General features: G+C 49.6%; 1 protein-coding gene and 1 pseudogene across 2 annotated transcripts; both read left to right on the top strand.

Moving 5' to 3' along the window:
• Positions 1-1,186: 1,186 nt before the first annotated feature.
• On the top strand, positions 1,187-2,809 carry LOC123083488 (uncharacterized; annotated as a pseudogene).
• Positions 2,810-5,117: 2,308 nt separating this feature from the next.
• Positions 5,118-9,671, top strand: LOC123188033 (F-box/FBD/LRR-repeat protein At3g26920). Of its 2 annotated transcripts, XR_006494308.1 has the most exons (6): positions 5,118-6,881; positions 6,973-7,101; positions 7,234-7,813; positions 8,874-8,941; positions 9,072-9,165; positions 9,278-9,671. XR_006494308.1 is itself a non-coding variant. In XM_044600063.1 (3 exons), the coding sequence occupies exons 1-3, from the start codon at positions 5,385-5,387 to the stop codon at positions 7,624-7,626; spliced, it is 2,019 nt and encodes a 672-aa protein (XP_044455998.1). In that variant the 5' UTR covers positions 5,118-5,384; the 3' UTR covers positions 7,627-8,003. The 2 variants fall into 2 exon arrangements, 1 of the variants encoding a protein (XP_044455998.1); XM_044600063.1 differs by lacking the exons at positions 8,874-8,941; positions 9,072-9,165; positions 9,278-9,671 and having other exon boundaries at positions 7,234-8,003.
• Positions 9,672-14,985: the final 5,314 nt, after the last annotated feature.

Here is a 14,985-nt window from a genome sequence, read left to right as displayed (position 1 = left end):
ACAAAGAACGTCCCGCTCGTCGCCGCTTGTAGCACCTGGCTCCACTGGTGGCCGCGCCGATGGACGCCGGTTCCATCATATACCAACAAGGGTTCCAGCTTCTACGCTTGGTGGGTGTAGCGCGGCCGCCCCCGCCCTCCGTTCCCAGTTGCCGTTTGGTCTCTCATCACCGGAGCTCGCCGGGTTGAACCCATTACGCGACGCGTGAGAGGGAGGTGGAGGAAAAGGGGAGTTACTGCTAGTTGTGAGGTAGAAGATGAGGAGTGAAAGCTGCGGCGAAGTAAATGAATGGCTGTGGAACCGACGCTTGAATAGATAAAACCCTTCCTAGTGCTTCATCGTGGACAGGTGCTAAGCATGTCACATAAGCGAGAAAATGACATGGCATCGCAATTAAAAGAAGAGAGAGAGCCGCACTTTGGTAACCTCAGAAAAAACCAATGCCGAGCGCGTGAACCTAGGCAAACCACTTAAATGAAAGAAGCTCACCAATGCATGAAAGACTGTAGGTGCTAATCATTAAATAAAGTAAGCTTAGCAACAGTAAGAGGGTGCTTGGATTCAAGGGACTATTTTTAGTCTGACTAAAAATAGTCTTTTTTAGAGGCTAAAGTTCCAATCACTCCTGACTAAAGAGAGGCTAGGACTAGTCTTGAGGCTAAAAACTTTTAATCACAGGAAACCTACTAAAATATGGATTAGCTCTCTCTCTCCTCATTTAATTCCTCTCTTTATCACAGCCGGTTCCCCTCCTTTTCCTTCCTCTCCCCCTCAAGCGCTCCACTCCACCCCCCGCTCCCTGTTTTGTTCGCCTCCCCATCGAGCTCCACTCCCCATCCCCATCGAGCTCCACTTCCCCTCCTTTTAGAGGAAGAAAGCAGGACGCGTCGGGCCTCCGCAGGATGCGCCGGCGGCCGTCTCCACCTCCCCAGCGAGCGCTCCACTCCCCCTCCCTGTTCTGTTGTGCGAGGAAGAAAGCAGGACGCGCCGGGCCCCCGCAGGACGCGCCGGCGGCCGTCTCCACCTCCGCTTATCGCCGCCGGCTCGGCCTACCGCCGCGCCTTCTTATCCAGGTGAGACTAAAGGCCAAGATCCATCCGCCATGGACGGCGCCCGTTCGATTTCTTCAGTTTTCTGCTTGTTTTTCCATTAATCGGATGAGAGTCTTGTCTCAGATCAATCTGCCATGGACGGCGCCCCGTTCGATTTCTTGTCTCAAACGGAATCGTCTTGTGCTGCGGCGGAGGCCATGGACGGCGAAGGGTGGGGCTTGACGCCGCCTCGTCTCCGGCATGATGGTTCCGGCGGCCGCGTTCAGAGGGCCGGGAACGTCGCCGCACCGCGCATGGACCTGGGGAACCTTGACCTGAACGCCGACTACGGCGCCGCCTCGTACCCCGACATGACCATGTACATGCATATCCTTCAACGGGACAGCGGCTCCAGTCAAGGTTTCCCCCCACAGAGGGCAAGATCAGATGGCTTGCCGCTGCGAGGTCGTCCACCTCGCCAAGATCTGTCCATAGCGAGGGCACCAGGTGCTCGCGGCAAGGCCGTCGTGGTGCCGGGGGGAGGTGATGCTGCTGCCATGCGAGTTGCTGCACGTCGTGGGGGTTCAAATGGCGCGGGCACCAGCAGGCAGCCGCAGGTAGGGCCGATTCCAGTGGATGATGATGACGGCATCGAAGAAGACGAAGATGAAGACGAGAACACGTTGAACCAGCATAGGAAGGTATACAATTTTCTGTGAAATTCTGGTCACACCATTTCTTTGAAACAGAGAGATTTAGGCTGTTTACTTATGCATATTTCTTTTAGAGGCCAAAAAGCAAGGCTAATTGGACCGACGAAAATACTTACATTTTGTGTGAGTTAGCTTGTGAGGAGATAGAGGATGGCAATTTTACTGCTAAAGTTTGGACCAGTCAGGGTTACAAAAATATTAAGGAGAAATATTATCAAAAGACAAAACTGTGGCATCCAGGGAGGGAAGTGAAGAACAAAATCCAGAACCTGAAGGGTGTGTACAATGATTGGGTATGGTTGCAGCAACAAACCGGATGCGGCCGCGACGAACATGGAGAAGTTACGGCAACTACAGCTTGGTGGGAGAGGGAGATCAAGGTATGCCAACTAAAGCTTTTTCAATGACAAGTACATAAGCAATGGAGACATATGCTAATGTTGTACAAATACTATTTTGCAGAGTAGACCAAATCTCAAGAAATTTAGAAAGGGTAACCCCGAGTACATTGGATTGTTGCATGAGATGTTTCATGAGGTAGCTGTGGATGGTACTTCTGCTTACGTACCTGGGCCAACAGATGATACCGAGGCAAACGACGATGATGTTGATGAGGATGGCAGCCCAATGAGTACCAGTACCCGCAAGAGGGGTGCCAGCTCAGTTGATTTTAGGAGTACAGCAAGTAGTCCTTTAAAGAAAATCAAAATGAACATGGAGAATGGCAAAACTAAGGGTCCATTTTTGAGGACTTTGAAGGAGATCACCACCAGAATGGACAAGGAAGCTGAGACATCAAACACTATATTGCAGGCAATTGTCGACCAAGGCAAAGAAAAGGCAAAGAGAAGTGAGGAGCATAAGGTAGCAGTAGCTACATGTCAGCAACTTGCCATTGAGTGTGGGGCAGCAGAGGAGTCAATTGAGTACTTTGTAGCCTGTGACTTATTCAAGGACAAACACAACAGGTTTGTCTTCCAGAACATGAAGACCCCTGAAGCTAGGCTCATATGGTTGAAGAGATGGTGCAAAGCAAAGAAGATGTATGACGAAGATGAGTCTTAGCTAGGTTGTCATGTATCTAGTGTCTCCTATTGTGTCATGTTTCCTATGATGAGTTAGGCTAATGTGCACCCTTTATGTTTTGAATTGCTATGTGGACCCTTTATGTTTTGAATTGCTATGTGCACCTAATTACTATGTGTTGAACATAATTCATATGTTGCAGGATGACTCTAGTGATGGTGATAGTATTGATGAGTCCAATGAAGAGGAGAGTATTGTTGAGGACTCTAGTGATGAGGAAGAGGAAGATGCAAGGCGAAATAGAGTGCTGGCACTACTCCAGTTGAGGCGGAAAAGGCTCAACAATATAGGTATGATCGTCCAAATGTTTGGTTCATATTACATTGAGCGTTTCATGTATAAGGGGGAAAGGAGGATTTTAAAAGCTAAAGAGTCCGGCTATGAATGGGTACTAAGAACTTTGGGACACAGAACAGACTGCTATAAAATGTTTAGGATGTATCCACCTGTGTTTCATAAACTACATAATTTGCTAGTGGATTCTTATGGGCTGAAGTCTACTAAGAAGATGTCATTAGTTGAGGCTCTAGCTATGTTTTTATGGATGGTGGGAGATGGCCAGTCCATTAGGCAGAGTGAGAATCGTTTTGTAAGGTCCATGGAGACAATTGTTAGGAAGTTTGACATGGTATTGCATTGTGTGGTTAAGCTTGCGGCTGACATAATTAAGCCACGAGATCCTGAATTCAGAGTTGTGCATGAAAGGTTAAGAAATGCTCAGTGGCATCCATGGTTCAATGACTGCATTGGGGCAATAGATGGGACTCATGTGCAAGTTGTAGTGCCACCTACCAAGATTCCGCAGTACTTAAACAGACATGGCTACTGTAGTCAGAATGTTATGGCTGTATGTGATTTCGACATGATATTCACTTTGTTCTTGCCTGGTGGCCTGGATCGGTTCATGATATGAGGCCCTTCAAGGATGCCCTTAGCCGGTTTAGTCACAAGTTTCCTCATCCACCTCCAGGTACCATGCTTCACATTCAGTACATGATTGAATTGTGTATACATTGACATCAATTTTGACTGGAATGCATTACCATCAATAGGAAAATTTTATCTTGTTGACTCGGGCTACCCCAACAAGGCGGATTATCTCGCACCATATAGGGGACAGAAGTACCATTTCCAAGAGTTTCATCAAGGCACCATGCCGAGAGGTAAAAAAGAGCACTTCAACTACACTCATTCTAGACTACGCAATGTCATTGAGCGTTCTTTTGGAGTCTTGAAAAATAAGTGGAGGATCCTTTTTAAAATACAAAGTTATCCTCTACACAAGCAAACAAAAATTATTGTTGCATGTATGGCCTTGCACAATTTTATCCGTGAAAGTCAGTTGGCGGATAAAGAATTCGACAGATGTGATAGAGATGAAAATTATCAACCTCTCCTTGAGGAAACAAGGAGGAGGCGTCGTAACAGGAGGGATCTAGAAGTGGAGCAAGATTCGGTCGACATGAATCAATTAAGAGATAGAATTGCTGATGGTTTGTTCCAGGGCCATTGAGATGTGTCATGTTATTTATTTTCTTGTGTAAAGACAATACTAATTTCCTTATGTATGGACAATTTTACTTTACTTGAATGGACAATTTTTATTTTCTTGTGTATAGACAAATTTTATTCCTTGTATGGATTGTATGGACATTTTTTTCTTGAGAGCAACAGGGGCGGGAGAGGAGTTGGCGGGAACCTAACTACCGTGGGGGAGTTGGTGCGAGGGACAGGTAAGATTAAGGGAGAGGGAGCATAATAAATGCTCATTAACTTGATTTTAGTCTCTTTAGTACTTGGATCCAAGCATGGGTGAGGCTAGCAAGTTTTAGTCCCACTATTTTTAGTCATGAGACTAAAGCGTATCCAAGCATGCTCTAAGTTAAGCACCTATGCGTTGAGAGGTTGAGTTGCTAAGCTATTTAATGCACTTATCATCTCATGTAAGCACCTTTGCATTGGAAGAGTTTTAAAGATGGAAGGAGGCGCGGAGCGTGGGTAGGCCTAGCTGCAGATGTGGATGTGTACACGCGAGGTACACGTTTCGCCGGACGGCCGATTCTAAATGTTTCCAAAATTGAAAGCACGCCCAAACTGGATCACCGAAAAAAAAATTGTACACAAACACAATTCCCCTGTGTGATTTATTTTAAAAGACCCGGTGTATATTCAGACCCATTCATCAATTTTTTTCCCTAGAGCTGCAAACCAAAAATTCTGCTGCCGCGTGGGACCCACTCATCAGTGAGTGAACCTTTTTATTTATTTCTTTCCTTTTGTTTTCTTCCCTTTCTCCTCGTCCGTTCACTTCCTCACTTCCCTAAAAAAAACCTCTTCCTCACCATCTGGCAGAGCGCCGCCGCCGCCCCTCCCCTTCCCGGCCACCGCCGTCGTCCCGGCGCCCCACCCCTAGCTCAAGTACCGCCGCGTCCCGGTCGCCCCTCCCATCCTCTCTATTCCCGGCTGGCGCTCGATTCCAGGTCTGGCCCTCGATTTTTCCCCATACCCGAAATCCCCAACCAGACCAAACCCTCCGTCGTCTCCCTCGCCAGCCATGGAGGCGGCGGCGGCCGCCGCATCGGCTGCAGCGGCGGCTGCCAAGGACGCGGCCTTGGCCGCTTCGGTTGCAGCGGCGGCTGCTGCCAAGGACGCGGCGGCGGCGGCGGTGACTGCAAAGGAGGCGACGGATGCCGCCAAGGACGCGGCTGCGGCGGCTTCGGCTGCGGCTTTAAACGCCAAGGAGGCAGCTGCGGCGGCCTCTGCTGCGGCTTTAAACGCCAAGGAGGCAGCCGTGAAGGCCTCTGCTGCGGCCTTGGATGCCGAGGAGGCAGCTGCTGTGGCGGTGACTGCAGGCCAGGCGGCGACCGCTGCGGCGGCAGCTATGCAAGCTTCCCAGAAGCGTAGGTTTGCGGATGCGGCGTTGGATGCCAAGGAGGCAGCGCCCGTGGCGGTGACTGCTGGGCAGGCAGCAGGGCCAATAAATGCCGAGGAGGCAGCGCCTTTGGCGGTGAATGCAGGGCGGCTGGCGGCCGCTTCGGCGGTGGCGACGCAAGCTTCCAAGAAGCGTAAGTCTGCTGCTGTGGCGTTAAATTACAAGGTGCCAGCGCCTGCGACGGTGACTGCAGTTGAGGCGACGCCGGTGCCATTGCAAGCATCCAACAAATGTAAGTTCCCGATCATTGACGTGGACCAAGATCCACCAGGGAGCAGAGACGTCGATGATGCGGGGAGTGTCGATCACATCGGCCGCCTCCCGGATGCCGTTCTCTGCAGTATCGTCTCTCTTCTCCCCACCAAGGAAGGTGCCCGCACGCAAGTCATCTCTCGCCGATGGCGTCCGCTATGGCACTCCGCTCCTCTCAACCTCGTGGTGGACCAAGAACTCAACAGCAACAACCACAATTTGGGCGACTTGATTTCAAAGATCCTCTCTGTGCATCCTGGCCCCGCACGCCGCTTCTCGCTCTGCCTCTCTAGTAGCAAGTATCATGGCAAGATCAAAGGCTGGCTTAGTTCCCAAGCCCTGGACAAGCTACAGGAGTTTGAGCTCATCCCCAAGCACTGGTTTGACGTCAGGGATACGTTCTACCTACTGCCATTGTCCGTCTACCGCTTAGCGCCCACGCTCCGTGTGGCCAAGTTTGGCGGCTGCCGTTTCTCCGACTGGATTGTGAAGCTGTCGCTCAAGTTTCCGTGCCTCAAGCAGCTCACCCTGGATAGAGTCGCCATCTCGGAGGACGCTCTCCAGAGCATGCTCTCTGACTGCTATGCCTTGGAGAGCCTTGAGCTAAAGAAAAATTCTGGCTTTCGTCGCCTCTGCATCAGCTCCCAAACTCTTAAGAGTGTAGGCTTTTGCACTAACTGGTTTAAAGAAAGTGTCCCTTTGCAAGAGTTGGTCATCGAGGATGCCCCGTGCCTTGAGAGATTGCTACCACTTGTTCCACAGGTTGGCCCAAGGACCATACGGGTAATCTCGGCACCTAAACTGAACATATTGGGTGCACTCTCTACAGGCATAACAGAACTTCAGCTTGGAACCACAGTTTTCCGGGTAGCAGCAGTCTTCATCCATTGCTCATTCAGCATTCCTATATGCAGGCTGTTGTTCTTATGAATGCACTTGTTTTTTTATGTCTTTGCAGAATATGATTGCTGTTGACTTGACAACCAAAATGCACAGCGTGAGGGTGTTGGTTCTTGACTACACTAATCTGGATATAGTGGTTAACTTCCTCAAGTGCTTCCCCTGCTTGGAGAGGCTGCATGTCTTTGTGAGTACATTAACGTAGCTGCTTGCTTTAGATGTCAAAATCAGAATTTGAGTTGCTGTGTTATCTAGCCAGTTATTGTATTGCTAACCTGTTGGTAACTTCTTTTGTATTATTTGTTCTCTCCATTTCCAGTTCCAGTCAAGGATGAGTTGTATTAACCCCCAGGAGTATGACCCACCGGAACCGATTGAATGCCTTGAGCTGCATCTCAAAGAAGTACTGTTGAAGAATTATAATGGCACCATCCCTTTGTGTATTGACTTTGCCAAGTTCTTTGTTTTGAATGCGAAAGTGCTAAAGAAAATGAAAATCACATTGCCTTACCACCGGCAGTATAACTGGTTTGCTAATCAACACCGGCTGCTGCGGACCAAAGATAGAATTTCTCAAGATGCTCGGATTGAACTGAGATGCGGCAATAATGTTTATTTCAGAGACAACAGGAACACCCATGATTTGTCAATGGCTGATCCTTTTGACGTGCCCTCCAGCGGATGTAAAAAGTGTAGTGGATCCCCATTTTGAAGATTGCCTTGCCTAGTGTTCAAAGCCCAACTTTATGTCGCTGGTTTTGTTTCTAGCCTGACGCTCAAAGAAAGGATCTACTTCACTCAGTGATGGAATGTTTTGTGGCCTAGTCAGAATTATACCTGGTGGTGGAGGAGGTGGTGTCTAAGCTCAGGCTTCAAATCCGAACTTGCCGCTTGAAGGGGTTCGTCAGTAGTTTATTTTATATGTGCTATTGCGCTGGTTTAGATCTGTAATGCTTAGTTGGTTGTGGTAATCTGTTTTGTTGCTTGGTCCTGTAATTTAAGCTGCTGATGGAAGCAGCTAGTACTATATTTATCTACTGTATCCTATAACTTGCTTTAGTGAAAAAAGATGATGACCTTCATGCCTTCTGTCTCAAATTTATCCCTTTGCAATTCATGTCAGAATGTTTGCAACCTTGTCTCTGCTAATTTCAGTGAATAGTGCATCTTTGGTTTGTAGAAGTGTTCATTTATCGTTCCAGCTTTCAGGTGATAATTTGATGTCATGAAACCATGTAGTGGTCTAGCTTACTTGATTTTTCCTTCTCTGCATATACGCAATAATATTACTCCTACTTACTAATTTGTGCGGCAGCATCTATACTCATCAGATTGGTGTTTAGGCCGCCTATTAGTTACTGTAATATATATATTTCAGCAATATGGATATTTTTCTATGATCATATCTCTATCTCTGTATGGTACAGGGGTATACGGTATTACCCTTAGTTGGCACTTGCCCGTAGTGACCATGCATAGGCAACAAGAAGCTATTTCATGTTAATAATTAGTAATGGTAGCTACTGGTTTTTGCCAGCTTGGTAATTCCTCGAGAAATGTTTGGCCTGTTACACAGTTTTTGTGTGTTTATAATCCTTTTCCATTTGGTAACTTCATTGTCATGGTTATTATTACCAGCCTGCATACATACATATATCCTCTGTTTTTTTTGGAGTGATCTGGGTGTTGATTTCATTTAATGAACACATGCCACTTTTGAAGTCATACAAGCTTGAAAGCACACAGGTTGAACCTGACGCCTGCCCCGTTCCGTTAGCTTGCTTGGATTTTTTTGAGTTGGCTCTGCATCGAATTATCCATTTTCGTCTTCATTCCTATCTATACTGCAGCAGCAGTACATATATGCTCTGTGGGAATGTATTTAATTTGAGCATCCTATGCTGAAGCAAAGCACATCCTAGTATTAACCAGCAATACCTGCTTAATGTTCCATGGCAGGGTCGAGGCATTGAGCAGTGCGAATTCAGAGGTGCAGTGGCCTTGACATAGGGGATCAGCTTTGGCAGGTGAGAGGCAAGGAGCCTGGTCATATGATACTGTGATGTACACGAAAGCGCGGCACTGCCAGCTTCAGCTATATATTTCGGATATTTATCTTATTATTAAGCTATGGACTGCTGTCACGTACATCAGCAGGAAGCTGTGAGATCATCATGTGAAAGACACGAAGGAAGCTGTGATGTTTGACGAGGACACTAGGTTTCTGGACGAAGAAGACTAAGCTGCAACTGTAAGCAACTGTAGCTGGCCGTGATGGCGCAACTTCGATATGCTTAGTTAGCAGCTATATCTACCTGTTGCACAGCTGATGAATTTGTATGTCGACCAATTTGGTTCAACAGGCGAATGTCTTGAGGTCTGAAATGCAGTTGACAGAGAGTTGATATCCGCTGAGGTTTGCACCACTGGAATCTTTGCCGATTAATTAAGCGAACCAGAATTGGATTTCGATGCCCGGTCACTGGACCGGCAGTATGATTTTCATTCCGATGGTTTAATTTCTCACAGTATGCTAGTATTTAGGTGCAGTAGAATTCCACGGATTTAAGGATGATTATTTGATGGGATGCAGACAAATTATGCGGGTTACTTGAGGTGTGGAATTCTATACTATCTCCGTAACTAAATATAAGACGTTTTTGCAGTTCAGTAACATGTACAGGCATGGGTGTGTATGTATTGAGGTCACATCCCAGAAATGTGTGGCTTGGATGGAGTCTGAAGATGGAAACTGGGACCTGAAACTGAAATGCAAACAACCAAACATGATGTTTTCTTACATACAGATACGGTGCATATATATGATCCAGGTTAACCTGGGAGTTGCTGTTTCTTTTACTGAAAACCCAGGGCTGCTGTACATTAGGCCGCGCTTGGATGCGGTGTAATCAAATACAGACGTATTTAGTTTACACGTGTATCTTATCGGCCATTAGCAGATTTTCAGCCGGAATCAAAACGATGGGCAGAGATCTGTATTCTACAGGGGTATATGAGGTGCATCTTGATGCGTTCGCCGACATTTTGTGGAAACACATGACTAGTGGATACTACTCGGCGGCCTCCATAAGGCGCAATTCATAGGAATGATGCTTTCACCCATGGTCCAAAAGGTTTTGGGTCCCTCAAAAGTCAAGTTCTTTATTTGGTTGGCATTTCAAGATAGAATTTGGACCGCAGACAGATTAGCCAAGAAAGGGTGGCCAAATTGTGGTGTGTGTTCACTTTGTAAGAGCATCTCCAACAGCCGCGCTAAGCGCCGCGCGCAAAAAACCTGTTTACCGCGCGTGCTGTGGCTGGTTTTGCGCGCCCGCCTGCACTGGCTCCAGCAGCCGCGCTATAATGCAGCGCGCGCCGCTCCAGCAGAGTGCAAAAATACAACGCGCACGACTCGCCGGGCATTTTACATATATGATATTTTGGAAAAAAATGAACATGTGAAATTTGACACAGACAAGTTGATGAATAAAAGTTCATGCCCATAAGTTCAAAATCATGCCCACAAGTTCATCCAACCAAGTTGAAATGCAAACTAAAGTTCAAGACATGAAAGACACATCAATCTTCATCTTCCTCGTCTTCGTCTTCGTCCTCATCTTCCGAAGACGACTCTTCCGCCTCTGAAGATGAATCTTCCTCCCTCTCCTCATCACGCACCGCATCACGCACCGCATCATGTGAAGCTCCGACGGTGTTGGCAAGATCTTCAACGACATCTTCATGGGAATGTGTGTGAGAAGGCACATCGAAAGACATTGCACCCATGGCGGCCGGACGGCGCTGGCGCGACGCCACCCGACGCCGTGGTCATCCGCGACGGCAAGAAGAGGCTGCGCGCGAGGCCGACGCTCGGCAGAGCTCCGGCGGTGGCGACGCCAGCGCTTCCCGCGCTAGGGTTTTCGGCGGCGGCGGCGGTGGCGGGGGGGGGGGGGGGGTCGCGGCTGTACAGTGTGGTGAGCGGGCGCCGGTGTGCGCGTCCATGGGTGGGTGGCAGGGCGCCGGCGCCGGCGCGCGCGGGGCGTAGGACGAGGAGAGGAGAGAGTGCGGCGCGAGCGCTCGAGTGTGCCGCGCGCTGTAGCTGGCGCCCGAAATACGCCGCGCGGGTAAGTGTTTTCAACAGCGCGCCCAACCCGTTATAGCGCGCGCGCCGTTTTTGCGCGCTCGCTGGAGCGACCCGCCGCGTTGCGCGCGCGTTAAAATGGCCTAATTTACGGCGCGGCGCTAGTTTAGCGCGGCTGTTGGAGATGCTCTAAGAGCGTGCAAGAAAGCGGGTCACACCTATTCTTCAAGTGCCGCTACACTCTAAGGCTGCGGGCCTTGGTCATTGAAAAATTTCACATCTTCAAGTTGGACACCTCTTCGTGGAGCTTGTTAGACCCTGTCGATGCTTGGTGGGCAAGCACTTGTGACGCCGGCATGCCAAACCGTCAAGCCAAAGCCTCCCTCATCATGCTTGTGACGTGGATAATTTGGAATGAGCGAAATGCAAAAGTGTTTAGGTTTAAAAGCGCTCCGCCAACTATTTTGCTTAACACCATCTTGACCAATGCCAACCCTTGGGTCACCGCCGGTGCAAAAAAATTAGGGTCTTTCATTTCGCGAGAGAAATAATTCATGTGGTGTTGTGGGTGAATTGTAACAAACTCGGGATCATCCAGGTTAACCTCTGTTTTTTAAAAAAAGGCCTTAGAATAGATGCATATCGCTCACTGCGTCCAACTCGGGATCATCCAGATTAACCTGTTTGCTGTTTGTAAAAAGGAAAGGAAAAATAGACATTCCTTATCTCCGAGCTGCATGCTGTAAGGGTGTGCTTGGTTGTAAAACCAACTAGAATGTAGTGTAATGGTTCTAGAATGAAACGGTTCCGTCTCAGTATTTGGTAGAGCCAATCAGATAATGACAGAACTAGAGCCAGTAACGACATAGTTTTTTTTTTGAGGGAATAGTAACGACATAGTTGATAACTGAAACCAAACACACCCTAGGCCGCCACCCACCTATTTGGACCAGACGAACAACCCGGCCCTTCCCCCCACCGACAGCCCCGACCCACAATAGAAAGGCACCGACGAAAGCAGCCCACCTAGTCCGGGTTCCCTCCACGCGGCCCAGGAGACGACCTGGTCAAAATTGAAAGATCAAAATCCAAATTGATAGCCTGAATCAACTATGAGCCCTCTAAAAATAAGGAGCATAGTGACATAGATGGAGATGATTAATACTTCCTCAGTTTCATAAATTAAACTAAAACCACAACAAGAATTACGAAACGGGGGGAGTACAATAGATGAAGACGAGCAGCAGCGTGTCGGCTTAGCAATGCAGTGCGCAGCTCGTGTGATGAACCATGTTAAAAGAACGAAGATGGCCGTGAAGAATGAATGGTGACAGGCCAGCCTTCAAGTCAGCTCCATTGTCCTTTTTAGAAGAGCGCTCTGTGCATATCTGCACAGGTAGAGGCGTGTATGCTTGGTAGGTAGTACCCCTCCGTCTATAAGAGTAGTGATCTAAACACTTTTATATTTCTTTACTAAGAAAGTATTTGATATGATTGATTTATGTAGCTCAAGAAGCATCTTAGGAACATGAGAAAGGTCTTGACAACAGAAAAATCACATACAGCCTACATCCATTTGTTCTATTACTGAAGAAACGCCCATTGAAGGAATAAGGAGCCTGCGAAATGATAGAGACCTTAACGAAAAATATCATAAGGCCAACTTCATCGCACAACCCCAAACGAGCGTTTATTTTGTCCGGATTTTGTTCGTTTGGAGTGGCAATGGGGATGAAAACGGACATGCGTGTCCAGTTTGAGTTCGACGCCCACCGCGGTAGACGACCCAAAACGTCCGCTGCATCCCTCATGGTCGGTCGCGCTCGCTTGCCGGGGAGGTCGTGCCGCTGCGCCCGCGTGGCTGCAGCCGCGCCAGCCCGCAGTCCCTCCACCGCGCCCCGCAGCTGCCCGCACCTGTTGTTCCGCTCGCGCTGCGCCTGCGCCGCGCTCGTGCCCCGCTCGCGCCTCTTCTGCGCTGTGCTCAAGCCCCGCCCGCCCGCGCGCCCTGCGCGGCCGTCGTGCTCGCCGCCGGGCCGCGTCCCGCGCGCGCTCGCGCCTCCTGCCCGCCCGCGCGCCCTGCGCGGCCGTCGTGCTCGCCGCCGGGCCGCGTCCCGCGCACGCTCGCGCCCCCTGCCCGCCCGCGCGCCCTGCGCGGCCGCCATGCTCGCCGCCGGGCCGCGTCCCGCGCGCGCTCGCGTCCCTGCCCGCCGTGCTCGCCGCCGGGCCGCGTGCCCTTGCCCCCGCACTCACCGCGCCGCCCTGCGCCCTGCCCGCCCGCTGTGCTCGCCGCCGGGCTGCGCCCCGACCACGTCCCGCGCCACACCTGCTCTGCGCCGTCCGTCGCGCCACCGCGCCGCGCCCGGGCTTGCTCCGCGCCGCCCGCCGCGCCACCGCGCCGCGCCCGGGCCGCCGCGCCACGCGCGCCCTCGCCCCCGCACTCGCCGCGCCTCGCCTCGCCCGGCCTGCCCTGCGCGTGCCCGCGCCGCGCCGGGCTGGTCTCTCCCCGCGCCTGCGCCGAGCTCGCCGCCGCTGCCTCTACCCATCGCCGCGCCCGCTCCTGCTGCTGCGGCGGCATGCTGCTGCAGCGTCGCCGGGATGCGAGAGAGAGAGAGAGGAGAGAGAGAAAAGCGGGGTAGGTGGAAGAGTGGTTGACATATGGGCCCGGCCGGAGACGAGCGGACGAGGACGAGGCTGCTGCGTCCGCTTTCTGTCTGCTTTGGCCCCAAAACGAGACCAACTTTGGTTCAGGGATGGGGTGAAACGAATACGAAGACGAAAAAGCAAAATAAGGTCTACCGCTGGGTCGTCTGATTTGTCCGTTTTACCCCAAACGAACGGGGGCGGACAGAACAGGGTCGACCAAGCTGACAGCACAAACTCGTCAATCATGGCACTGCTACCACAATGCAATGTGAAAGAAGAGTTCGGTTCCGAATAAAGATCCCGCGGCTTATTTTTGATCTGCCGATCATCATATAATGCTAGCTAAACTATGCGGTTTATATACTAGAAAAAAGTCGACCACAACTTTCCAAACTGATGACTCCACCCACAGTGAACGAAATACCTGATGACTCCACCCGTGGTGAATGAAATACTCCTACTGCTGGATTTGCATGTCCTGGTAAGCTGAGATGCAATCCAATCTGTAGTAGTAGTAAATCGTAGAAATTAGCAGCACAGGCAAATGGGATACACATGTGTGGCTTGCAAGGCCTCGAGGCTAAAAGGAAGGAAAGACACAAATAATTCTCTAGGCCTGTAGGTAACTGACGTAAAGATGCTACGTATTATGTTCCGAATAAGCCGCTTAAGCATAATGATCGTCCAATTTTCTGCTTGTGGATTTGGTTACATCTCAACTTACCGCGACAGGATCTTGAACAGGAGGTAACAGTTTCATACGAGCCAAGGCCAAGGTCTCCGATGAAGACCATCTGATCTATGGTTGCCTGCAAGCCATTTTGCAGTTTGACCCACGAGACTGAACCATGTCGACGCCAGGATTGCATTTGCCTGCCAAACATATATAGTTCAAGATCTTGCACATCAAAGCCTTCATTACTTGCTCCAGACCACAATGAAATGCTACTGCTGGAGACAGGCAGTTCCACATGTCTGGGCTTGTGATGCCCAAGGGCTAACAGGAAGCACATAGAAAATATAGGGAAAATTGGAATAGTAAGCATTTAGAAACTGTAGGTAACTGAGGTGGAGATGCTATGTTCGGAATAAGTCTCTTTAGCATACTGGTCATATTATTTCCTGGCTATGCTTATTCCCACACTTTGTCACCAAGCAGCAGTGCACAAATTACTATAGTACATCATGATTAAGCAAGTTCTACTAACTTCTGATTAACAACTCACACACCTTTCTACCATTTTCCATAAAGTCAAGGTTAAAAAAGCAGAATACTATGAAACTTTCAGCACCTTTCGACCATAATAACTACAGTACATATTTACATAGCTTCTTATTAAGACCTGC

Source organism: Triticum aestivum, chromosome 1A (assembly GCF_018294505.1).
Source record: "Triticum aestivum cultivar Chinese Spring chromosome 1A, IWGSC CS RefSeq v2.1, whole genome shotgun sequence".
NCBI lineage: Eukaryota > Viridiplantae > Streptophyta > Magnoliopsida > Poales > Poaceae > Triticum > Triticum aestivum.
Note: the sequence above shows the minus strand (reverse complement) of the source record. Positions and strands in the feature narration are given on the sequence as shown.

Coding starts and splice junctions, on each gene's coding strand:
- LOC123188033 (XM_044600063.1), top strand. CDS start 5,385: ATGGAGGCGGCGGCGGCCGCCGCATCGGCTGCAGCGGCGGCTGCCAAG. Junction 6,882..6,972: donor TTGGAACCACAGTTTTCCGG/GTAGCAGCAGTC, acceptor ATGTCTTTGCAG/AATATGATTGCTGTTGACTT. Junction 7,102..7,233: donor TGGAGAGGCTGCATGTCTTT/GTGAGTACATTA, acceptor CTCCATTTCCAG/TTCCAGTCAAGGATGAGTTG.